The sequence below is a fragment of the Atractosteus spatula genome, chromosome 9 (genome assembly GCF_055471065.1).
Source record: "Atractosteus spatula isolate fAtrSpa1 chromosome 9, fAtrSpa1.hap1, whole genome shotgun sequence".
NCBI classification, from domain to species: Eukaryota; Metazoa; Chordata; class Actinopteri; order Semionotiformes; family Lepisosteidae; genus Atractosteus; species Atractosteus spatula.
This window is the reverse complement of record NC_142714.1, coordinates 635,635-662,437: the sequence shown is the minus strand read 5'-3', so window position 1 is coordinate 662,437 and position 26,803 is coordinate 635,635. Positions and strand designations below refer to the sequence as shown.

The 26,803-nt window shown below is 35.9% G+C and overlaps 1 protein-coding gene across 1 annotated transcript; it reads left to right on the top strand.

Moving 5' to 3' along the window:
- Positions 1 to 72: 72 nt before the first annotated feature.
- On the top strand, positions 73 to 4,073 carry glrx5 (glutaredoxin 5 homolog (S. cerevisiae)). The gene is made up of 2 exons (XM_088925230.1): positions 73 to 510; positions 1,769 to 4,073. Exons 1-2 carry the CDS (start codon positions 249 to 251, stop codon positions 1,945 to 1,947), a joined length of 441 nt encoding a protein of 146 aa, XP_088781356.1. The 5' UTR covers positions 73 to 248; the 3' UTR covers positions 1,948 to 4,073.
- The last annotated feature ends 22,730 nt before the right edge of the window (positions 4,074 to 26,803 follow it).

Below are 26,803 nucleotides of genomic sequence, written 5' to 3'. Positions count from 1 at the left end.
CCTGATTGATCGCGGGCACAGCGAATCAGGACCCAGGGAGTCCGGCGGCAGCCAATCAGCGCCCGGCGCTGCGGCGGAGCTTCCCTGCGTGGCCCGCCCTGCGTGACCTGCTGTGGCTCTGCTCTGCGGGAGGCTTGTTGTTATAAAATAGGGAGGTGCGGGCTGCCGGTTGTTAATTAGAGAATCTGGTGTGATTGCCTATCCCTGGGGGAAGCCACCGGCACGAAGGAGAGCCCGTCCCCTCGACAATGAACAGTCTCGTTCGGTTGTCCGGCAGGTGTCTGCGGCAGCGGGCCCTGGTCCCAGCCCTGCCCCGGCGCCTGTGCACCCGGCCGGGGAACGTGGAGCTGGGCGAGCTGGTGAAGAAGGACAAGGTGGTGGTGTTCATGAAGGGCACCCCGGCGCAGCCCATGTGCGGCTTCAGCAATGCGGTGGTCCAGATTCTGCGGATGCACGGCGTGGACGAGTATGCATCTTACAACGTGTTGGAGGACCAAGACCTGAGACAAGGTCAGCAGCTGCTTCAGTCGCAGGCAATGCGAGTCGGAGCACGACCCTTAGAGATGCTGCCGGTGTTGCTGGAAAACAACGTACAGATGTCTGGCTGTATGCAGTGTGAAGTTTCACTGAGCTTTTCCCAAATTCGGTCTTTGACGGCTTTGTCATATTAATTTAAAAATGGTTCAGGTTACATTGAGGCGAGGCAGCCATTCATGGAAAACTTTATCAGTCAGGACAGCTCTGTCAATGAAACTACAGACTCTCCTCTGTTCTTATCACTGAGGGACAGCTTGGAGAACAGGGCAGGTCCCTAACTCCTTATGAGATAAACGGCGTTTTGTCTCTGCAAGTAATGGTGATGGACGTCTGCTTTCTAAGCTTCTGTTGGTGTGTAACTAACAATCCTGACTTTCGGCAAATGTGCAGTGGTGATCCTAGCCCAGTTATTTTAAGCTTTTGCCGTTAACTTTTTTATCCAAAGTAATATGTTGTTGTTTTCCCACAGTGCCTGGTATTTCAGTTTTGAAACGAATCGGGTTTGCTCTCGTTAAAACATTAATTCGATGAGAAGTTATCAGTGTGCATGGCAACTATAACTGTTAAAAACACACCAAAGGTGAAAAACTCTTAAAATTCTTAGCAGATTCTTGTATTTCATCCAGGTTGTGTCAGCAGTGTTTACATTTTTGTATTAAACACTCCCCAGGAAACTGAACGCCTGTCTGTGAGGGGCACTGCTGAGTGTACCCATTCTGGCAATGTAATCTGTGCCTAGAACTGAGGTCAGGCTTACAGCAGGGGCACATAGTAACAGCCTCAGTCTGTAGCCAAGGCAGCCTAAGCTAAGTGATGGTAGACAGCAGTTTTGTTTTGTCAGTAATGAAACCTTAATTTTGACTTTTCATTTTTTAATGAGCTAAACAGGTTGAGGTAATTCTATGCAGTGTCTTGTATATTTACGCTTAAATCAATACATATTAAAATTGTCCGAAAGCATTCTATGCTTTTAGAAAAGATTCCTATAGAAGTGGTATTTCTGAATGAACAGTCCTTGTATGGCTAATCAGTTGCCTATAACTTTCTTTATGATAAAAAAACATGATGTTATGAACATTATTATTAGTTTTTTGCAAAGCAATTTATGTTTGTACCTATTTGCACAGCTGCGCTGTTTACAGGTTGGTGACTCAGTGTTGTTGGCTTTAACTTGCTGTGTGGTTGCTGTTATTCCAAATCTCACCTCCTCTCTGTGCCTGTGCTCTGGCAGGAGTCAAAAGCTTCTCCAACTGGCCCACGATCCCCCAGGTGTTCTTCAACGGCGAGTTTGTGGGCGGCTGTGACATCCTGCTCCAGATGCACCAGAATGGGGACCTTGTGGAAGAGCTGCAGAAACTGGGGATCCGATCAGCTCTACTAGATTCAGCGAAAGATGAAAATAAAAAGTAGCTCTAGAGATATGGGCTGGGCTGGCATTGTGCCCAACATGGCTTTCCTCTGAATAGTGAGATGGATGTGCTTATGTCTTGAAAAGCATTTTGTTTTCAGTAAGTAATGTCAAGTTACCAAAGTGCTATATATGAACAATCATACTAAAAAGCAGGTATCCTGCACCTGATTTTCTACTACATACTTCTTACTATTTTAGAAATACTGGTTCAGTAAAATTAAAAAAATAAAATAAAGAATATATCTCATTATGAAATATATTTCAAAAGAAGAATAGTGTAAAGAAGTAAACCCTTTATATATAAATAAAGATTTTAATGCATTTTTGCTTTGCAAGTAGCATCCTCGATTATGTTGGTACTTTAAACTCAGATGTAGAAACTGGAAACTTGGATTTTTGGTTCTGAAATCTGATTGAATGTACAATAAAATAAGTAAGGTTGTTTTTTTGGTAAATGAAGTCCCATGTAAGGGTGACAAAAAAAACAAAACAAAGCAGCACAGTGTTAGGACAAGATGTTAGGACTGGTTTAAAATTTATAGTGACTGAGAAAAATGCATGAATTCTGTAAGTTAAGAAAGGTGAAGTAAAATAAAATTAGATTTTGCTTTCAAATATGATTTAAATCTGTTATGCTTGATAAAACAGTACTATAAGAAATACTGTTTTTAAAGATGTACTATTTGTCTTCTACAGGATTGTCCATAATAGTCAAGAAAACTAATCTTGCAGGTAAGAGTACTGCAAGTGTAGATGTAGACAGATTACCAAGAGTGAACAGAAATAGACCCATGTTTCCAGAAATCCGATGGTACTCTACTGGGGCACCTGCTTGAGAGAGATAATATACAACATATAGTGTAGTACAGTATAGTGTATGTCCTGAGACATCTGATATTTGTAGCACTAAAATGAGTGAGGTACAAAGAGAGCCATTTAAAAAATGTGGAAAAAATAAGAGAATACACACGCTGATCAGTGGGGAAACTGTTTTACCTGGTTACTAAAAAATTGAAACATCTGTTTAGTTTAAGCATGTGTAGTACATGTTTAATTCTACTGAATCTTGTTGGCAATAGGTGCACATGACAGGCTGGGAAATTCAAGTGTTTCCTGAGGCAGGGGTTCCCAGTCCTTGTCCTGGTGGGCCACACTCCTGCTGGTGCTCATTCCAGCTGAACTAAATTTCCCAAGTGAAACATTAATTGAGTAATGTCTGATTGGAACATTTTCCAATGTTCTTCTAGTCAAAAGTTTGGAATTCTATAAAATACAGTAGAAGACAACCTCCACCATGTTTATAGAGCTGAAAACACTCAAACAGCTCCAACTTAGTCATTATTAATTCAGTTAAGGATTCAATAGTGTAACTGGGAGCTCAGCTGGAACAGAATCCAGCAGGCGTGTGGGGCTGTGGGACACAGGATGTTCTCTGGTGGGTCTCAGCAGAGGTTGAGGAGGTTAAGGGAAATGGGAGTTTTGTGCCTGAGAGCATGGGTGTTGCCCTGTGTTCTTCTCCACCTGACCTGCTGTGTGGTGCAGTCTGGCCAGGTGCGCTTCAGCGGCAGATGGAGCGAGACCCCTCCTATACTGTTTGTGAAGCTGCAAAGGAACATGTTCTGGATAATTCTAGAGTTGGCAAAGTCTAATTTTAAGGCACATATCTTCATATGTATTTATTGTGAGAGTCTGGAAAAGCGTAATGAAACACTAGGATTTAAACTGGAGCATTTTAAACTAAATAATTTGCATACTCTTCAACAGCAGTGAAAGGATTCATTGAGCAAACCAGTGGGGAGGCATGGAGTTGCTTTGTAATGAGTTAGTTTTCCATGGGTAGGGATGTCAATGAAAATGGGCAGCAGCCATATCACTCTGCAGCTCACAACTGGCAGCCCACTGAAGCTAAGGAGGTGTGAGCCTGGTCAGTACCTGGATGGGAGACCTGGGAAAACTAAGGTTGCTGCTAGAAGAAGAAGGGGTCAGTAGAGGGTGCTCACCCTGCAGTCTGTGTGGGTCCTAATGCCCCAGTATAGTGACAGGGACACTACACTGTAAAAATGTGCTGACCTTTGGATGAGCCATAATCTCTGTGGTCATTAAAAATCCCAGTGTTTGTTGAAAAGAGTATGGGTGTTACTCTGGTGTCCTTCCCAAATTTCCCATTGTATAGCAAGTATAATAATAATTATTATTAAAAGGTAACTTGCTAAAGGTTTTATAAGGGAGTTGACATTAACCATTGGGGGAAAACTGGATTGCCAAAGCTCAAATTGTCCACACTTTAAATAAAAGTGATTCAGAACTGACACTTTTTCCACTGTGATTGCCTTAAAGGGGAACGGTATTTTTACATTTTGGGGTTATAAAGAATCAGCATTGATGAGTGCATTTCAAACAGTAATGTAAAACCTCCAATTTGCGTCATAAAATAGACTACATTTCCAGGTTTGTGCAGCTCCATTTTGCCATCATTGAGACTCAGAACGAAAAAACAAAACTGGTGACTTGAAAACGACCGTAATTACATTGTAAACAAGCTGGCTTGTGAATACATCTCTTTTAATCCAATAGAAATACAGCTATTAGTGGTACAACACAGTGCTACACACGAGTTAAAACACATCTTTACTTGGATCTTGTTGAGAGAGTCATACTGAACTGGATTGGAAGAATGCTGAACACAAGGACTACTATGTAATTCTATACTGTTATATAGGAATGCATGCTACAAACCTAAGTAACCAATTGTGTTAAAAGAAGAGGAAGATGTGTGTGATTTTGGAACACTGCCAATCTGCTAAGCACAGGGAAGTGTGATAGCAGAAACATATTCAAGGACAGTTCTAGTTTAATTACTTTGAGAAAAATACATCAAGTGTGTGTTTCACTCCCATGCACATGACATAAAACTTCTTTTAACTCCTGAGACAGATTTCTGACTGTCTTTTAAGGGGAAGAGGGAAAATTTCTCCAACAGTCTTAAACATAACTATGATAAAAAGGATCACTCAAATCATGAAGATGATTTTTTCTATTTTTTCTCTCAAGCAATGAGATCACCCTCTTGCTGCATTCTCTTTCCATGCATTGGTATTAATGGGTAAAAATGGTAGGAATAGCATTTAGTTTGAGAACAAGTTTTGGTTCAGTAAATAAAATGAAAATGTATTTCATTTTATAAACTGTCATGTTTCATAATCATCTAAACTCCAAAGCAGAGAAAATTTCAGTGCACATCCTATCCCTAATTGACAATATTTGAAAAACAATCATTTTCTGTTGCAATAAAGCGCGTGCTTTTGACCAAGCGAATTTTACTACCGTACTAATTTATGGAAGAGGTGTTAGTGGGACCAGCAGGGGGCGCTCACCCTGCGGTCCATGTGGGTCCTAATGCCCCAATATAGTGATGGGGCCACTGTACTGTAAACAGGCGCTGTGCTTCGGATGAGACGTAAAACCGAGGTCCTGACTCTCCGTGGTCATTAAAAATCCCAGGGCGTTTCTCGAAAAGAGTAGGGGTGTAACCCAGGCGTCCTGGCCAAATTTCCCATTGGCCCTTATCAGTCAAGGCCTCCTAATAATCCCCATCTATGAATTGGCTTCATTACTCTGTTCTCCTCCCCACTGATAGCTGATGTGTGGTGAGCGTTCTGGCGCACTATGGCTGCCGTCGCATCATCCAGGTGGATGCTGCACATTGGTGGTGGTGGAGGGGAGTCCCCATTACCTGTAAAGCGCTTTGAGTGGAGTGTCCAGAAAAGCGCTATATAAGTGTAAGCAATTATTATTATTATTATTATTATTATTATTATTATTATTATATATAATGTTATGAAACCGACACATACAAGATGACGTGTTTAGATACTTTAACTAGGCTGCTGATTGAATGAGTGAATTGAACTCTCGCTCTCACCCCTGGTGAGACCAGTGGTTTGCGACAATGTGGGCACCGTACAGTACTTTCAGACAGTTGACAGTTCCAAATTTCACAATTTTGTTTATAATTCATGATTTGCAAAATTTTGTGATCCCATCAACTAATTTATTTTGTTACCTAGACTTAATAACTGGTCTGAGGTCATGGGGCTCAAAAGGCCTTTAGCTATACAATCATTATAGAGCCTAGACAGTTTTATGTCCACATTTTTGGCATTTTATAGATGCCTTTAATAGTTACGTTTCAAAGTGTGATTTTAATGAAATGACTGAGACATGATTTAAAAATGACACTGTTTTGGTTTGTTGTGCTCTGGCATAATAAAAATTCCTGTTTCTCAGGCTGTACTGATGTTCAGATAACTTTGATTGAACTATGAGTAGTGAATACAAACACTAGGGGGCAGTAGTAGTTCATTCCCAATACTGAACTGAGCCACAGTCTGAACCATTGCTTGTTAAAACTGTACATCTCCCTCCTGACATGAATGACGGAAAAATATCAGCTTCAATCACTATACTAGTTCTGGGGAGAGGTTGCTAGGGGGACACTCCTGGCTGCCAGTGGAGGCTTGTGTGTTGTGTTCATCTGGCACAGTTCAGCTCTACAGATGGACTGAGCTATATTGGCTCATTGGCGTGTTAGGTCTCAGTGGCCAGGTTTATTCCATAGCTCAGCTTACTGAGCTCCAGCACAGACACATATAAGATAAATATGTGATGCTAAATTTAAAGTTGCAAATCTTATTTTTGAATATATTTATTAAAAGCATTACTTTTCTGCTTTTTCGGTATTATACCACAGAGGACTGTGATGCCAGGGATGAGGCTCAGTCAGCTTTGTGGAACACATTTTTCATTTACCCAAGTATTTCCAAGAATAATCAGTGGCATGAACATTGAAATATCTTTAAAAAACTGATCTCTTTAAGTGGTTGAGTCTGCATTATTAAGCAGATTTTGTAATTAGTTATTACACAGCACACAGCTGTGAGACAAGAGTGTGCTATGTGGTTCATAAAATAATGATACTCTTTCGCAGTTAGCAGCATTAGTCAACTTCTCTATTTTTAATTGTTTGTTTTCCTTCTCTGTCCTCCTATTTTCTTTAGTGTTTTATACATTTTGTTGCTTTAGAACAGTGTTTTATTTACACTGACACAAAAGCTATCTGCAATGATGTTACCTCTGAAGCAATTATTGCAAAAGCTAAATTGTCATTTCAACTCATCTTTTACCAGCTTTGCTTTTGGAAAGTTAGTAGACCGAGAGATCTAAGAAGTGCAGTCTGATTCTCACAATTTTTTCATTCATTGTTAGAGTACTTTGCCTGTCTCAGTCTAGATTCAATACAGTACCTCTATAGCAGGCAAGAATCAAGGATGAGACAATGTGCATGCTGTTTAATCTTATAATGATGCCCTTATTTCTATTCCCTTTATTCAGAGGTATGGGATTGAGCAAATAGCTTTCTGAGTAGAAAGTCTGAAGACCAAGATAAAGTTAAGCTAAGCCTTTAGGAACCCATCATTCTTCATTAGATTGTGCAATTGATTCTTGAGAAAGATCCATTTTGCCTCCTGAATGAGCAAGTCATGCATAGCATGTAAAGTTCTTCTGTTTAAACACTGGATGGTGCTGTAAATCTAATCAAGTAGAATGCAGAGATTGCCATTTCTACAACAGTAGAATTTTAATTTATCATTTATAGATCTGCATAGAGCAAATAAAAGATGAAGGGGTGGATTTGATATGATAGAGATTTCATTGATATATTCCCTCAAGAAATATCTTGTTATGAATTTCAAGATTTTGTGCTTAATTCTAATCTGTAATAAAACAGCAGATGGGGAAGGGATTAGAGAGACTTCATTTGGTGAAATCCAACTTGGTATTTTACGGTGTTGGTCTTCATTTCAAAAGGATGAACTTTTAAAGGCGACATTTATTCTGATTTTGGAAAAAAAGCGGTTCAGTTTTTGAGGGGCTTATAAAATTGGAAATTTTGTAATTTAGTTTTGTTCTTCGTTGTTAATTATAAGCACAACTATGCAAATAAAATACTGAGATGAATAATATTTTCTCCAGGATTCTTAGCCAGCATCCAAGTTCTTTAATCTATGCACCAGAATAACCCTTTCTTTCATATGATAATAAAGTAATTAATTTTTCATAATCAATAAAGAATGTATTGAACAATTTTGTTTCCTTGCTTTGAGTTCCAAATTTACTGTGCTTACCAATGGTTTTACTTTAGAAGATATACTCAGTAGAATTAGAATTAACTCTGGATTTTAATTAGTGACTAATTATATAGTTATATATATATATGAATATATATCCAGTTAATTTAAAAAGTCAAAGTAACGATTTTACTTTGAAAGAGAAACACAAAATAATCTTAGCTGAAAATGGCTTTTTTATTGTAGTAATATTATAGTAATCATTAAAAAATTGTAAAATGGAATTAGTTAGGAACAGAAAATATACTTGAATTTAAATTAGTGCAGATGTAAGTACTTGCATTTATCACACTAATGCCATACCTATTTAACTTGAACATTTCTGATTAAGTAAGTTTTGCCAGTTATTTTACACAGCTTGTTTGCAACCTTTATAGGTCAAAACAAAAAACAAAACAAAACAAATACTAGTAGTTTGAGCACTGCTGAATAACTAAAGCATTAAAGAAATTGAAAGATTGTTGTTAACAATGAACTTTTATTTGTTCATTCTCTGGATAATCATCTGCATCCTCCTGTGTTTGCTTTAATTGTCTATATAATAGCATTGCTTCATTATTATTTAGCATTTCTGCAGTTCATAAAAATAGTATGCTTTAAAGAATTGAAACCTTCTGGAGGTTTTAATGAAACAGAAGCCTCTTCCTTCTGTTTCTGGGGTAATGTGACTCCTGAGACATTCTGAACTACAGTTAGAAACTACACAGTTGGAGAGTTTTACATGTTATGTAACTGAGAGTGGATGACAAATCTAATCATGCAGGAAATGCATAGTCCTCTTTGGAAACGGATTTACAGGTATGAGATCTAATGGAATATTGCAAGTTGAAGTCTTCAGGCATAAGACCTAGATAGACACCCAGAGTATTTTTGTTTTAATACTTTAACAGTTTTTTTAAAAATCATTTTTTAATTTTCATTCGTGTATTGTGTTCACCATGTTCTTTGCTTGGATTGTTGGTAGCCAAAAGGTGTGGAGACCACAGCACCCCAAGCTGCTGCGCTGCTAGACACTTTCTCATATTCAGTGAAATTGCAAATTGCTTAATCATGGTCTTCCTTCTCATCAAGCTTGGCTTGCTGTCCTGTTGTGATGAGGTTATCGCACTCCTCTTGGGTCAATATACTGTACACCTCACAAAAACAGCATTTCTGACTGGGTTTTTGCAAACCCTGAAATCCAGTTTGTACAATGTGAGAAAACAGTTCCTATTAGCTCACTGGTATCTCAAACAAGCTTTCCTACCAGTCTGTGGTTTCAATGTGGATTTATGAACTACTGCATTTACATTCTAAATTAAAATATAAAATATACACACATAAAAGGGATCAGAATATTGTATAGCATTTTTAGGGGCTTATTTTTTTCCATAATGATCCTAAGGTCACACATTACCCTCAGTGTATTTTTTATGTTAGGGAGAACCTGAATTGAATACAGAGCAACTAGTCCAAATTACAGGCTGAATGTTTTTTTTTTTACATACATCTTAACCAGGCACTTGATGTGTATATCTTTTGAGTCTGCAGTTGGATGAAAACTTACAGAAAACCTTGTGCAATATGTCAGATAGACCAATCAGCCAGCCTGTTGAAAGAGAAATGAAACAACATTACAAATTATAATCCTAAGAAATCGTTAAATATTTGTATGTACTGTACATGACAAATTGAGTTAATGGATTTCAATGCATGGAGATGTCATTTAGATTTTAAAGGTTTTTTATTTCTCTGAAGGGGACCATACCCGAAGAAAGCTCCACAGCCGAAATTTGTTTGTTTTCTTTTCTTTTCAGCATGGAATAAACCTTTACTTGTTGCTTTACTGTTAAGTAATAACACCAACATTTCTGTATCTCATCCTTGGATCTTTTCTGTCTACATTTAATAATGGAACTCAAAATGACTTCTGATGTTTAATTTAAGCTTGTAATTCCAGGTTCTTCACACTGATCACTCTGAGTGAGAGGGCCTTAAAGCTGGCCATGTACTGTGCTGTTTGAGTTTGGGTAACTGACTAGACATTTGTTTAGAATGAAATGAGACAATCAAAATTATAATTTAGGTTTTTAATTATGAGTTAATTGCAATGATAAAGTTCATTATCAGCATCTGAAGTAGAAGTATTGAACAAAATCTACAGTTATCTATAACTTCAAAAAGCCAAAGCAATGTTATTACACTTGGCTACAGCAACTCAGCTTTCATTTTATTGCTATTCAGTTAGTACTGAATATATAAAGCTGTGCTGATCAAAGTTCAATATTAAATGGATTATCCAAGGGAAGGATGTATTTGCATTTCCTCATCTTTTTCAATTTTGCTTCATAATGAATAAGTAAAGACAATGGGCCACAGCACATCCCCTGAAGTATTCATCTCGTCAGGTATGTTTACTCTGAGCCCCCACAGGAAATAGTAACATAGGCAGCCAAAGCCAAATAGGAAATACATTTGCAGTCACAATTCCAACTTTAATTACTTTCCGCAGTGTTAAAATAATTCCTACATGAAGTAATTACACTGAAAGATAATAAGCTTTTCTATAATTCCATTCTACTTGTAGAGCATGGTTCTCCTGTGTGATTTCTTCCTATAAGAAGGCAGAGACCTCCTTTTTCCTGAATGTTGCGATACTTATCCCATGGGATAAGGTCATATTGCACTATGAATTAGGGTCATTAGTGTAGAGCCATAATACATCATTTCTCAGTAAAACCCTTGCAGTAAAGTTAAACTTTGTTCGTCAAACAGTTTTGAAGTGGCTTTCAGTATTTTCAATATTGTTTGTTGTTGTATTTTGTTGTGCAAAGACTCAGCAAATATAAATGTGTCGATGGATAATTGCAATGCAACAAAAATGTTACTTGTCCACAATACACACAATACGGAATGATCTACTGTAATTCACTGTAAAGGATGTGACAGAATTGCTTAAGCTTTATTTTTTTATTTTCAATTTTTTACTAGAAGGAAAGCAATTCTTTTTCATGGGAAACGTTTTTTTTCTCAATTTTGTATCCTTCATTTTATATCTAAAGGGTCTCTTGGGTGTTACTGACCTTTGCTCATGAACTCACAGCTAAACCCCAGTCTTATGATGATGCCTATAATCATCCTGCCCATTATGAATTTTCAATTACCTGGCATTAACTCCTTCACTGTCACAGTGGCAGAGCTCATTGTTCCAGATAGACGGAGAAAGCTGCAGGTCTCCTGTGCTGTTCGGGCGATGCCTGTTTCTCCTCAGCAGACGGAGGTCATGCTCCATCAGCAGGTTCTAATCAACATGTCATTTTACTGCAGTTTTTAGAGGAAGAAGAGACATTTGTATCATGAAGTTTCTGAAGTTGTTTTTGTTTATTTTTTAAAAATCAATAATTCAGCACAATTTATAGCAGCAGCTAGAAATCAGACCAAGGAGAACGTACAGAATATAAGCATGCCTACCCAATTTATCATTCTAAGCATATTTATAGTTCAATGTGCAGTGTATGTCACATAAGGTTTGTAGCTGTTGATGCTTTTGTCTGAATCTGTGTTTTTATGTTCTTGAAAAGCCAATTCTAGGGTAACGGCATAAAGCATGAAATCAAGATAGTCACATTTGGATAAATTAACAAAACTAAATTCAGAATAGTTTCCATTACATATTTTAGGAATTCTTGTTACACAAATAAGGCTCCACTGTTAAAAAGCTAATGTAATCTGATGTGTTTATTCCCTAACCCACAACATTTTCTTTAACCAAGTCCTGAATTTTATCATTGAAAATTTAAATTCATTTAAATTGAAAATACTTTATTTATCCCCAAGGGGGTGGGGGGAAGGCAATTTTGAGAAGCAAGCAATGCAAACATTCCTTGTAAAGACCTCTAAGAATAACTAGTAAGAAGATAAAAAATAATCAAAAACAGCCAAAGGTCTGTTAAAATTATTATGAAAGTAAAGAGTTAGAGAAAAAGAGTGCACGTGCATTGTAAGGACTCTGTCCTGTTCTACAAAATATAATAATACTCAGGTCATTATATATTTACGAAAGTATTGAAGATACATGTACAATACATTTGTAGAGGGGTTTCTGATGACAAAGAATGACAGTGATGACAGAGAAGGCAAAAGTTCCTGAAAGCAAAAATTCAGAAGGCTGAGATGAATCTTCACTGATGGCAATGATGGCCTTCCTCAGGGTCTGATGGACATAATGCTGTGCCAGGGGTCTCAGAGGCTCACCAATGATTTTATATACGTGGCATCACTAACTTCACAAACAAGGATGCAATTAATGTGGATAATGAATAACTCATAAAAAACAACATTCTTATAAAGTATTATTCACCTTCAGAGATTATTTGACTTTTACTGCACTGAATGGCCAAATAAGCAAAATCGATGTACATCTCATTCTATACATACTTTTCTTCACTATTTTTGGGATGTGGATTGTCCACACTGCTATGGCATACTATAGAAGGACTGTTCTATTAATGTGTAACAGTTTGAGATATGATTTCTTATTTTCACTCACCCATAACCATTAGGTAAAAATAACAGAAACTGTCTAGCCTTTGTAGGATAGCATAGCTCAATTTAGCATTTAGCACTTCTTTGAGATCATTAATTTTTAATCAAAGCTGTTGTGTTGTTTTTGTAAAATAATGTAAGAATGGTTACACACAAGAGGAGGCTACTCCACCCATCTAGCCCACTAAGCACTTAGTAGCTTAATGATCTGAGGTTTTTATCCAGATATTTATTGAAAGTGGCCTCAGTGAGTATTGGCTTAAACAACATAGCTGCATAGCTTATTCCAGACTCCTACAACCCTTATGTTTTCAGTTACCTCCTTTTATTTCTGTACAGTCTTTCCTTCAAGGAATAACCCTCTGCATCCTTTCTTTCCAAGACTGTCACACTTGCAAGACATCTTATACTCACAGAAGATTTCCAAAAGCTGTGTTTACCACAGCTTTTCATTGCAAGAGGCTCAGCAAATGTTTCAGTCTCTGGTCTGCACATGCTGCTCACTGTGTGCGCACTGCTTCTGAGCTGCCTGTCACAGTTTGCCTCCCAGCTCACAGTCACAGAGGACCACTCTTCCTTGTCCTGAGGCATTGGTGGCATGCTACATCTGTTCTTACAATGAGTCTTTCATGTCCTACATTTATGAGACAGTATGCCTTGAAAGAAAACCTAAGTATAATTTACTGTAAAACACAACCATTTACTACTGTTATAACAACCTTATTTATAGGGGCAAGAGGCACTTTTGACACTAACAAGAACAAAGTCATGTTTATTGGCTCTACTTAACAACTCCAGACTTAGCAGTTTGACTATTGATGGTACTGGAATCAGTCCAAGTACTCAAATAAGGAATCTTTGGCTTATTTTTTACTTGAAAATGTAATGTTCACAGTATACTGTAGCTGTCTTTTTTTATCTTTGTAACCTTCCTGGTATCTGTGCACATGTCTCCCAGTCTAATGCATGCTTTTATCTTTTTAAGCTTTGATAATTGTATTGCAATGCTGTTGGGTGTATCCAAACATGTTCTTAACAAGCAGCAGCATGTTCAGAACTAAGATGTCCGGATTTTAAAACTAACAATGCATGAGCACATATCACTCGTTTTGCACTTCTATGAATTCGGAATAAAACCTACTGCACTGCTGCTTACCTAGAAAGGCTTGAATGCTTTGTCTTCTGACTATATCAGTGAAAAGCTAATCCCCTACATATCTCCGAGCTATTTGTGCTCTCCTTAACTTATTTCAGTTAGTTATACAAGGATCCAAACACTGAAAGGCCACATATTTTGAGAGGTTTATTTATTTCTAAAACAAAGGCTGATAATCATGGAGCGCATGATGTAAAATGAGCAACATCATCACAAGGAAAATTTGCCTCTGGGAGAATTGTATTAAGAGTAGAAAAAAACAGAGAAATGACCGTAGATAGAGTGACAAATAAAATATCATACAAACCACAAAAACTAAATAAACAGAGGTGAAACTAAACAAAATGCCATGCCAACATACTGTGAGTTTGTCTATTAGAAAATAACTGTTATTTGAATTCAGAAAAAGCTCTTACAAAAGACAATAAGAATTAATAGAACAGACAATTTGCCTGTGAAAGAAATGGGAATTGGCAGTCTCAGGAAGCAAAAGTCAAGGTTAAGGAAACACAACAAAGCAATGGAGCATTTTGCATTGGAAATCAATACTTACCTTCTCATTAAAACACTCACAGTCTTTCATAGATGACAGCTGAGCCAGTAGAGACAGAAGAAAAGTTTTTCTTTCCACAAACAAAATTAAAATAATTAAAAAACAGGCTAAAAACAAATTTCCAAAGAGGTGTTAAACTCTTCTATATATCTATATGCAGGAAGTAATTGTTAGGGCTCTGGAGTAAGATTAGGAAGATGGTGGGTCTTAAACCAAAGTCCTTTACTCATAATTCTCCAGTCAGTGGCCTGCTTTATAAATATGTACAAATATACGTTTATTTGAATAAAAGCTTTAGCCAAGTCAATAGGTGATAATATAGCATATATAAAAATAATGTGAAAATAATGTGAGTATTTTTGATTTAGAAAAAAGTATTCCTATATGAATATTTTATATTGTAGTGTACACTAATGTATCTAATACAGTATGTACACAGTGTGACACCATGCTCTACACAAAATAAATATACTCCATAAATTTGTGAGTTGCACCAAAATTATTTTCTTAATTAAATACTTAAAACTAATGTATTCCTCAAAAAGCTTTAGCAATAGAATTAAACTATTTGCAATAAAATGTAACTTATCTTAATCGACATGACTTGAGTTTTTTCTGCTTGTTATACTGTATGTGCAGCCCATTTTAATTGGTCTCTTTTAGTATTTCCTATTTTGTGTTCATTCTGAAGCACAAAAGTTGTGTCTTTAAGTAAGTAAAAGCTGGGCACTGCAGCTGTCAACTTTGCAGAATTGCTGCTTTGTACTCACGAATTCTGATGTGGGTCTTTTGCTTATTCCCTGAGCTAAGTAGTCCAGAGGGCAAAAGAGCTATCAGCTGCTACGCAGTACTGTATGTTTTCAGAATTGTTCTCTTTTCAGATACAAATTTTGATTCTGTTTTATTTTACATCTTTTTTTTAAAACATACATTATAGTCCTTTATTATCATCATTCTTCTCACCTAAATCCAATCCAATTATCTTGTTCTTTAGACCAGAATGGCAATACATAGAATCATCAGGCAGACAGTACAAAGCTAATAATGTATTGAAATCGTCTGTTTTCACTTAAATGTTTGTATGGAGACATCTTAATGGAATAACATTCGCCAATTCATTATATTTTTACAAACTTTGTATCTTTACAGACTGCTATACATAATTGCAAATGATCTGAGCTTTTGGTTTCAGAAACAGCCAAAACTGAAATGAAATAAAGATTTTTATTGATTTATTAGGAGATACTGATTTCTTCTAATCAGGGATAACAAAAAGAGTCTCTTACAAGACATTTAAACTTCAGAAGATTAAGCTTGATTTCTAAAATAATGCATATAAATAACATAGCTATATGTGTACTGTACAAGTAAAATATTAACTATTAAATGCAATTGTCAGATACAGTATGCATTAAAATTCCAATGAAGAAGCAGAGGCATTCTTAAAATCTCATGACTGTATATGGTATTAAATAGTTCTAGCTATCATCCAGACCTGACTTTCAGATTAAAATATAAGAGAGGACTTCTACCTATAATTGTTCTTAATAAATTGAATTCCATATTTTAATCACATCTTTTGCTATGCCAAGCAGACTTTAAGTCCTTGTAGGTTTCAATTCATTTACATTGAAGCTAAGGCAAAATAACTGGCTTATGCTTATGTTCTTATATATTCCTTAAGACCTAAAATTTTTTTTTGCTAAAATATATCAAACAGAAAGAGAAAAAAATATATCAGCATTTTGTTTCTCAGCCTAGACATAAGCTTAAATTTATTGTTGTGCGTCAGACACCATCATAGAAGACAAGAATGAACTCGCTTGTTGAACATCTAGAGTCATGACATTTACTGAACAATTTAAATGTTACTCTGTAAGATGAAGTAAACAAACTAATTGTGGTCATTTTATTTGTCAATATAAAATTGTGTATATGGAATTTTAGCTATGTTCCCCAGGAATTACAATTCAGAATTTAAATTCTAGTGTTCATTTCTAGTATTAAAAGCTTTCATTTTTGGTTTGTATCAAAACATCTCTTGAAACTTTTAAAAGTAAAAGGAAAATGAAATAAAATGTTGTTAATTTCCACAAGCATTCTTATTTCATGACCGTAGTTTCATGCCCAGAAAACCTGACAACAGAAGAAGAAAATCTTCTTTAGGAACCAGACTTTGACATCCTAGAGTAATGACTGTTTTTAAAATATGTAAATGTATTTATTTCAGTATTAATTATCTAATTATTAAGCACATTTGGGTTTCAGCTTCTCTGGCCAATATAACTGCTTGTAATGGAGAAGGATGCTGCTCTGATGTTATGGGAGATGAACTGCTGGGATGAGTGCACGGTGCTGCTTGTCACTTGGGTGTTTTACACACCGAGGCCATGAAGACCTGCCAGTGCATCAAGAATTCACACTATAGTTTAGGTGATAACAAAAACATTATTAGCAAGAGTTTTTATAGCTGTGGTTTTTATGATTCAGTTTTTGATGGCACACATGACTTCATATTAATGTGTAAAGTCCATAAAAAGTTTGACATGGGTCTTAAGGTGGAAACTCCCTGTTAATTTTGTAGTCCCACTTAGACATCTCAGTTGTCTCATTGAAAGTCTGATGGTTGGTAACAGCTTGCCCCTGACCAAGTTAAAAATCTTGCTACACTACCAGTCTAGCTCTGGTGAACTGAACTCTCATGCTATGATATACTCTCACGCTATGTATATCAGAGAGGTTATTACCATATAAATGTGATAAAATCTTTGATTGCAGACAGCAAGTAGGGCAAATAGCCTTGCATTATAGAAACTCATATCTCCAGAGGCACACACATCCCATTTTTACTGTTGTTTAACACTTTAATTTTGTTCTAAAATGGTAACAGCTTTTAAATGTCTGCCATTTTATATCCACACTACATTAGGATAGAGTACCACATGCCTGATATTCTCCAATGTAAATAAAGAAAAATAACTTGTCTAAATCACACACAATACAACCCTCCTTCCATAGTTCCTTAAGCACTAATCTGCTAAAAGAGACTCATTTATATTTTTACCACTGTCTTCATAGTTTAAGAGGGTGGTAGGTTCTGACAACATGGAGATCCTTGTCTGAACCACATTGACCATTCAATGCAGTGGAATTGTGAGTTTTTGGTGAGTACATTGGAAGTTAGTTTTAGAGAGATACTTAGTTTTGAGAAGAGTAATTAAAGAGAAGGAGAGTAAAAGTGTAAAAGAGACCTTATTGAGGAAGCTGGTAAACAGCTTAGGGGTCTAGCATGAATAGTGAGAGGAAGTTAATTAGGAAAGAGAAACTTTGCATTTTGTGTTTGATGGTTTTGATTATTTTCCCACACTATACATAAAGTACAGTAGTTTTGTACCTTATGACTGCAATTATGTGGGTTTTACCTTAACCCACCTCCTTAAAAATCCCTTGTTTTTGCACCCCAGGCATTATGTCATAATAAAAAGCAACGATGTGTTTCCCTGCGTGATGCATTCATTTTTCATTAATATGCTGAAATGAGTTTTAGAGATTTGTAATTGAACTCATGATAATGTGCATGAACACTTAGTTCTCGTTCTCCACAAATGGAGGACCTCTGTCTCAACCAAAAAGGAGAGGTGAATTTGGACAAAAGCACATTTTCCTAGGGCGTGATGACAGTCTTTTCTTTTCTAAATAGTTTTTAATGAATTCATGTCTGCATGTGAAAATTGAAAAATAATTTCAGAATTAGAGTAAAACAGCTGAAACTTATACTCTTTTAAGACTTTGGCTAAAGAATGTTGTGTGGAATGCACTAATACACAATATTGTTAGTCTTTTTACTCTTATATTCCTGTAATAATGAGTTAATTTTACAATTCCTTTAATGACAGTTCTACGCAAAGATAATGACATTTATCTGCTGATAAAAGTGCACACTTTGAGCGAGAGTGTGACAGAGATGACAGCACTGCTGGGACACAATTACTGTACTCTGTATATCAGCATGTTGAGGGCAGTCTGTCATTTCATGGTTCATTTATGAAAAATATTTTAATTAGAATTGAGCATTTTTTGTAATAACAGTAAAGTGATGTTTATATAACTCAGACGTTATTGTAAATATATTGTGCATTGTCCAACATTGCATGCATTTGGCTCATAGGATGAACATGCATTTTGCCCAGGCTCCCTTTTCATTTTTTCCTTAAATATTCTTAAGTTGAACATGTATACAATATATATTATATCTTTAACATTTAATAAAAATAGTAGAAACATATATTTAAAAACATTAATAAAGCGAGTCAGGTGTCCATAAATTTCCTTATACTGTTTCATGTCACCCTTCCTGTGCAGAAAGTGAAGTTACTCAATTCTTCTGTTTGAACAAAGCTTTAAATGAAAAATAAAAAGTAACAAAAAAGGCTAAGAGAGCAAATTTTGCACTTTCTTTTACAATTAAAACAGCCCTTGAAACTATATTTTGATGTAGTTGCAGAACATTATATATGTAATGCAAGCATTAGTTAACATCTCCCTGCCCATGATATATATTGCTCTATTACATATATTAATATATATATATCTGCTTTTTTAAAAGACATGTAGAAAATTAACAACACTCTGAAACAATTACTTATACAATGTATAGAAAATAAATAAAAACAGTTTTGTTTTGACATTAGTAAGAGCTGTAGGCTTTGGCCCAATCATACAATGTTTTCTAATTTTTAATAAACACATTAATGGCTTTTTGCAGTATATAAAAATCCTATCACATATGAGGTATGTCTTTGGAGAATGTTGTAAAATAATGACATTGTTTCAGACAAATTATGGTCCTGAAGCATTCTTTTATTACAGGGAAAGAAATTGCTACATTATTTTTTGTAATTAGATGTTAAACATTCATCAGGAAACAGCAAGCAATGAAATGAAAATGAATGATTAAAGAAGAGCTTTCCCTCATCCCTAAAGGATTGAGTCTTGAACTGGTGAAGTTTTGATATTTTATTTTTTTAATAACATACTCCAGATTTGATCATCTACTGTTACATTTTTTTGTGAGTGAATGAAGTTGGGCTAAAGCCAGTTGTCTAGTTCCTGGCTTTTGCAGGTATTGTAACTCATCCTTAGTCTTAGCTTCATCTCTTGATAGAAATGGGGAGATGTATGTGGAAATTCCTTCTTTATTTTTAAATGTTTGCCACCAAGGTGGTTGCAAGATTCTAAAAAGTCCACTGTGGACTTCTGAGTTAACTGACTAGATACAAGATAATACCAATATTCAAAACTGAATTTATTGTTTAAGAAAATTAATTTTTACTTTTAAAGATATATAAAAAACATCTTTCATTTACAGGAATGGGAAGGGAATGCTCGTCAAGACTGAACATATGTAACAAATATGCAGATCTGGCAGATCTTATAGGAAAATTTACTTCAGACCTAAAACTGGAATAAAAATTCCAGTTCAAGTTCTTGCTTGAATCTTGCAGAGAACCTGTGGAAGGACTTGAGAACCGCTTTTTAAAACCACACACCAAGCAACTTGACTAAGCTTTAACAGATCTGAAGAATGCACCAAGCCAGTGAATATAATTGGTAGAGACCAACCCAAAAAGACTTGCGGCTCTAAATACTGCCAAAGAGGCTTCCTTTAACGAATATTGAGTTCACAGGACTGAATTTATGCAGTCAGCATATTTCATTTTTTCTCTCTAGATTTAGCTGACATTTACTATAACCTGTCTTACCCTTGGAACAATATTCTAAGGGCTGACATTGTAAAACGCCTGTTTGTTTATTGTTGTCCTGTACACTGATTGTTTCCCATTTTCCTGTGCTTTAGTCTTCACAGCCTAGTCTGGTTATGTATTCAATGCATCAATAGTTTTTTAAACCATTATTGGCTGTTTTATCGTAAACTGCTGAGGTGGAGCACGGCCATTCTAAAATGGAAGACAAGCAGCGACAAGAGATTGTTTGTTAATTTGTCAGGCTGATGACAGATTAATCACTGCATCCCAATGATTAGAACTTTCAGGGGGATTCTGATTCTGAGGTGTTCAGTCATAATCCCACAGATGGGATCTTCACACTATTGGCTCCACAGCCAAGCACAGACACCACATGGAGTCGTGTACTTATCATTTACACTGACTGAGACAAGCAATGCTGAGAGCATTGACTCGTGTGCAAACTTTTATCCAGGACTAAGTGATGACTTCATATTTTTCTTCAGAAAATCTCTTTAATGCAATATTAACCCTTTTTCTAAACAGATTATATTTGTTCTCCGCTGGACAATTAAACTGTATTAATTGGGTTGTGTATTGACCTTTTTGTAGATGAGTGAAAACCCTTAGAGTGGTGAGATCTTTTTCTTGTTCAGAATGCCAGTGAATGTAAGGTCACTGTGGCCCAGAACTGTTCATCCTTGAAAAGGTATCATGAGTGACCTTTAATGTTGGTTGACACATAAAGAGACAAGAGCTGTAAAAAGTCACTGGTATTTAGAACAAGATTGCATAGCACTAAAATTGCTGCATCCATCTGTATACTTATTATTTCCCAAAAGAACAACATTAATAAATGTATTGTGCTTATTTAACAATGAGGCAGGCACGGATTAATGGTCAGTTTCAGATTTACTACTGGTTTGCGCTAGTATTTAAACTGACAAACCCAAGGCAGATATCCTACCTCACATAACACCTCAGACTTGGCTGTCTGTGATTGGTCTACTTCTTCCCTCTTGGTTGAAAGAGCTGAAGCAGCTCCTGAAAGGCAATAAAGCAAGATGCAGTGGAGGATGCTTTTTCACAACTCCAGTGTCCAAATGCTGTAGCTGGTAATGCCAGTGTCCTGTGATTTTGATAACATACACAAATTTAAACTAAAAAGCCTGAACTCAATTTCAACCAACATTGCTATTATAGTAATATAGTAAGTTATATTGCTGGATGGTGGCACAGTGGTTAGCATTACTTCCTCACATTTCTGGGGCCCTGGGTTCAATTCTGGACCTGAGGTGCTGTCTGTGTGGAGTTTGTATGTTCTCACCATGTTCATGTTAGTTTCCTCTTGGTTTTCTGATTTCTTTCTACAGCCTAAACACATACTGGTAGATTAATTGGCTACTGGGAATACTGGCCCTGGTGTGACTCTGTGTGTGTCTGTGTCTGCCCTGTGATGGACTGGTGTCTTGCTCAGGGTGTATCCTGTTTTGGGCCCGTTGCTTGCTGGGATTGGCTCCGACTCCTCTGCGATCCTGAATTGGAAGAAGTGGTTACACAATGGAAGAGCATTACTAGATCACTTTTTGTTACAAAAAATGTTTTTTTTAGCAGTGTACACATTTAATTGAATTATTCTTGGTTATTAGTGTTTTCTAGAAATTCAAATGTCAGGGTGCTAACTTAGAAATGCTTTCAGTACAGTAAGTAAATATGGGTTTCTCACAGTATGCCCATTAGATGTACTGTACTGAACAGAACACACTTGCTGTTCTATTGGTTTCCCAAAGTTTGCATCATGAATTGCACCCTATCTTAATTATTCTTCTTGTAGTGATTTTGAGTCAGGACTTCTTTTGCTCCTGAATGATCCTTAGCATTAGCAGTTCTGCAGAAGTAATGGTCCATGTCTACAATTACCATTCTAGGGAAGTCTTAATTATTTAAAAACAACTAAATCTATGGGTGCACAGAAGCATGGTGAATACCACTTCCTCCACACAGCATGTGGCTTTTGGTTTTGTTCTGGCCTTCAGCGGCTGTTGGGTGGAAGTATGCCCCAGTGACATGTAGCTTTGATTGGACTAATCTCCTGTCTGATGTTAAGAGGGCAGCAGAGCTCCTTGCTGGTAGAACTACCATTGATACCACCAGGTTTTTTTGCTTGTTGCTCTCCTGTGACCATCTGGTTACATACATAGACAAGAATAAACCTGTATCATCTGAGTTTCATTTAAACAAACAAAAGTAAAAACTTCAAGAAATTATGTTTATGAATAAAAGAGCACAGAAAACATAGCTTTTAAAATCTGCTTGGTATTTTTCAGAGTGGTGGCTTGGTTTGTTTTTAACAAGTGTACTACTTCCCTCAAAGAAACAAACTAAATTCCCCAAACAAGTCAAAAGAACAGACAGCTTGATTTTTATTACATTTGGCATGTAGCACTTACTGTATATAGCAGCCTCAATAGCATGAAAAAGATCAAGTTTTAAGTGCTAGCAAAGCGGATTTCCATACATTTTATTCCAAGACAACACCCTACTGTCAAGTGGCTACAGACTCACAGTTTTGTTTCAAGGCTTCATCAGATCAAGTGAGCAAAAATCACAAATTGACATCTTTCTGTCATTCAGTATTACAACAACTGCATTCAATGGCCACACTGCTGCTGAGGTATAGAAATCCCTACCTCATTCTCTTATAAATGTTGAAGGTAGCAGAAAAATTAATAATATCACTGAGTGGAAACTATTTCTGTGGTGAATTATGTTATTAATTTTAGTATTGTTTTTTCCATAGTGAAAAATACATTTAAAAAGTATGAATTACACATAAAGGCATCTGAACATTTTCACCTTTCACTGATCTTACAATATTAATTATTTTCTGAATACATTGCATTATTACTGTGAGAATGTTTAAAATTACATTCTCACAGTAATATATCTCAGTATTTGAATTCACATGTTAAAACTTTTTTTTAAACAAAAGGTTACTTCCATTGAGCTAAATATCATGAAATGCATGATGACTTAGATTTTGACTATTAGAAATGACCTTTGTCCTTCTTGGATAAAATCAGAATGATTTGCATGAAAACTAGATGAGAATCAACCCAGGTATTAAATAGACTGAGAGGTTAGCAAACTCCACATTTCTTTAATGATATTTTAAAGAATTTTAAAGAACAACAAACTTTATAAATGAAAGAAGGCTGTTCAACCCAGTTAGCTTATTTTGTTTTTAATATCTAATTGATCTGAGAATCTATAATTTCTTCTCAAAAATCTTATCATCTTAAGTAAAAGATTAACACTTTAACATATTCTTAAACCTTTCTGCTCCACTCTTAAATTATCAATACTTTTCATTTTCTAAAAATCACTTATATTCACACCAAAAAATTTGTGCAATCATGTAAAAATAAGTCACAAAACCCCCAAAACTCGAAAGATAAAAGCACCCTTCTGTTTATTACCTCAGCCTGCTATTTTCCCCAATTACCCAGGACACCTTGAGCAGCAGGCAATCAGGGCTTTTAACTTTTGCAAATGAAAGAATACGTTTGGATGTCTGTTGACAACTGATATTTTAAATATTTACACAGCTTTAAAAAGATATATTCTTGTGGAAGAATCCCATGTCTCTGTCTAGAGAAAAAACAGCATCCATGTCAAGTCTAACTGTCAGTGCCAGCAGACACCGTGAGTAAATTTAATATATTGCTTTTTCTTGTAGATGAGGGAAACATTTTCCACTTAGTTATTCACTGTTACAGAATGTAAGAAAAATAACTTAGAGCAGTGTCTTTAATCTACAAAAATAAAGTAATTTAATCAAACCAGAGACTGATGTATACTTTTATGTAGTTTTTCACCTAGAAGTGGAATTTCCAGAACTTGCAGTAAAAGCATGAACGTTACAATACATTCCAAAATGTGTGAATCAGGACAAAAAGACAAGAGCTGAAGAATGAAATAAGGAAGTGGGAATTGTGGGGTTCATACTTACAAACTGAAATAGGAAAGGAATATTGCTCCTTCATAGTGTTGAGTTTCAAGCATAGTATCTCTGTCAAGATGTTGATTTGTTCATTACATTGTAATAAAGAGTGAACAGAAAAATCCTTTCTTTTTACTAATACTTAAAAATCTGTATTCTTCTTGAACTATTGTACATGATAGAGAACTGAGAAAAAAATAATTCAGTAAATTATTATAAAAAGAGCTCAAGATGCTAAACAAGCTGAAAGTATTTTAGGAAGTATTTTGATATCTAGTAAAAAAAAAGTTGCAATTATAGAACAAAATAAACCAATATTATTTGGAATTCAGATACAACATTACAAATTTCACAGAAATAACATAGAAACAAAGAAACCAACAGAAGAAATACGATCCCCCATGGGGACTGTCCAAAAAAGAGACCTCTTTCACTGTAGCAGAACAGTCAGGAATGACATTTGAAATTGAAAGTGTTCAGGCAGGCTTCAACAAAAGTTATCTGTATATTGATGCCAAGACCCATAGGAGGAATAGGAATAAATGATACTTGTTACGTCCCAGTGTGTGTTCTGTGTGTGTTTTTTCTGTTATGTCCACACTGCTGGCCCTTGATTGTTCTCTCTTCCCCATTGGCCAACCATCATACCACTGTTTCAATATGATGTCATCATCAATCAGCCCTCAGCCAATCAGAACTCATTTTATTCACTATATAACATGGAGGCTTTCAGGAAGGAGAGGCCTTTCGTTTGACTTCGGTCCCGTTTGGTTTTGGGTATCGCTTCGCTTCGCTTCGCTTCTGGTTATTGCTTCGGCTTCGTTTGTTGGTTTGTTTTGCTTTGTGTGTTTGTATTTTCGTATAGCTTCGGCTTTGTTGTTTTGTTGGTTTTTTTGTTTGTTTCTTTGTATTTTCGTTTGTTTGTGTGTTCATCCTTGTTTTGTCATTACCTTGCCCCAGTGTTACATGTTCAACTTTTGTGTTCTTTTGTACCCTGCTCCTGTTGATTACTCTTATTTTCCCTTATTTGTATTCCTGGTTCACTTGTGTTTTTGTGTGAACTTTTGTATATAAGGTTAGTTTAGGTTGCTGGGTACACTTTACACACTTAGTTGATTTTGTATTAGTACACTAGTTTAGTACGGGTGAGTGCCGTTTGTCTTGTATGGTTTTGGGTAGTCAGTGCAGGTTAGCTAGGGTGTTGAAGACGCCGAAGACCGTGTGTTTCGGGTTTTCTTTTGTAGTCAGATTAGCTTTCCCTCACTGTCCTAGCCAGCTCCATTTTGTTTGTTATTTTCTTTTCTTTGGCACCACTCTAGTTCCTTACCCTTGTTATCATACTTCCTAGTCCCTCACCAAAACCCCCCTGCTTCCAAAAGAATTATCCTAAATGTTACACCCCTTTACCCCTAGACACTTGGGGTCGTAACAATACTGAATGCAGAGAATATCACAGCAAAATTGTGAATATTAACCTTAATAATTTATCTATACATGTTAACAGTGCTATTTAAAATTGTGATAACTTTAATATGTAATGGTGCTGAAAACACTTTCCAGTCTGTACAGACACATGCATCTCAATGTCCAAATCTAGTACTGTTTTAGTTGCAATTTCTTTATTGGATTTGAATGTCTCTGCACTACATGGATTGTTATTTGAAAAGGCAATCAGGACCGAGTTTTCAGTGCTGAGTCTGTTCGTTAGAGCTCCTGTGTGATTTACTGTACCTGAATGCAAAGAGTCCTCTTGTACCTCAAGCTCTATCTCATGTTCGTGGCACACTATTAAGCAGTGTTTAGCAAAACTACTAATTTAAAAGGCAATTGGTCCTGGAAGCAAGTGTCACCCTAATTATTTATGATAGCAGCTGTCATGTTTTAAGGCAACGCCCTAGAAAACTATTACTGCTAAACATTTCTATGTTTCTATACTTGAAAAAAACTTTTAAGTAATTTATAAACACAGTGTATCAAAATATTAAAAAGAGGGAGATTTTTAACTCATGCAATTCTTTTTTTAGTTGTTTAAGATAACAGCTGGTAAAATTAACATTAGTTTTGTTCTAGTTGTTCTTACTGTACGAAAAAGGTATGAAGGATGTAGAACATTTAAAAAGGATTACGAAACAAATGGTATTTTTTTTCATTTTTCTGAGTTGTAAATTGTTTAAGTTAGTAATGTACAAAAAATGTGCAGTATATGATATACAGAAAAAATTGCCATTATTATATGAATGTGTTAATTCTGAATTTATTTTGGATTAGAATATGGCCAATTTTATAGTTGTCCTTATGTGTTCCCTACATTAGAAAAGTTTAGAAAGGTTTATTATTCCACTCCTTTTAAGTTAGAAAAAAAGCACTCTTGGGTCTGTTAGTGTGGCACCAGAATTAATTATTTTCTTCATGGAAGTTATCCAAACCAGCAGCTTGAAATTCTACCTTCTAGTACCAAATCACGGTTCTCAATTCTGTAAGTTCAGTTGAGAGGTTTTCTGTAAAAGGTCTTGGATTTTTACTTTTATTATAGGAACACTGAGCCTTTGAACAGTCTTGTGTGATTCTGCAAAGCTGTTGACCTCGTAGCAGGTTTTGAGATTTCACCATAATCTATTTTGCCTTATGTCAAGTAAACAAATTGTACAAAAAAATACACATGCAAAAATATTTCCTCCCATGTAGTC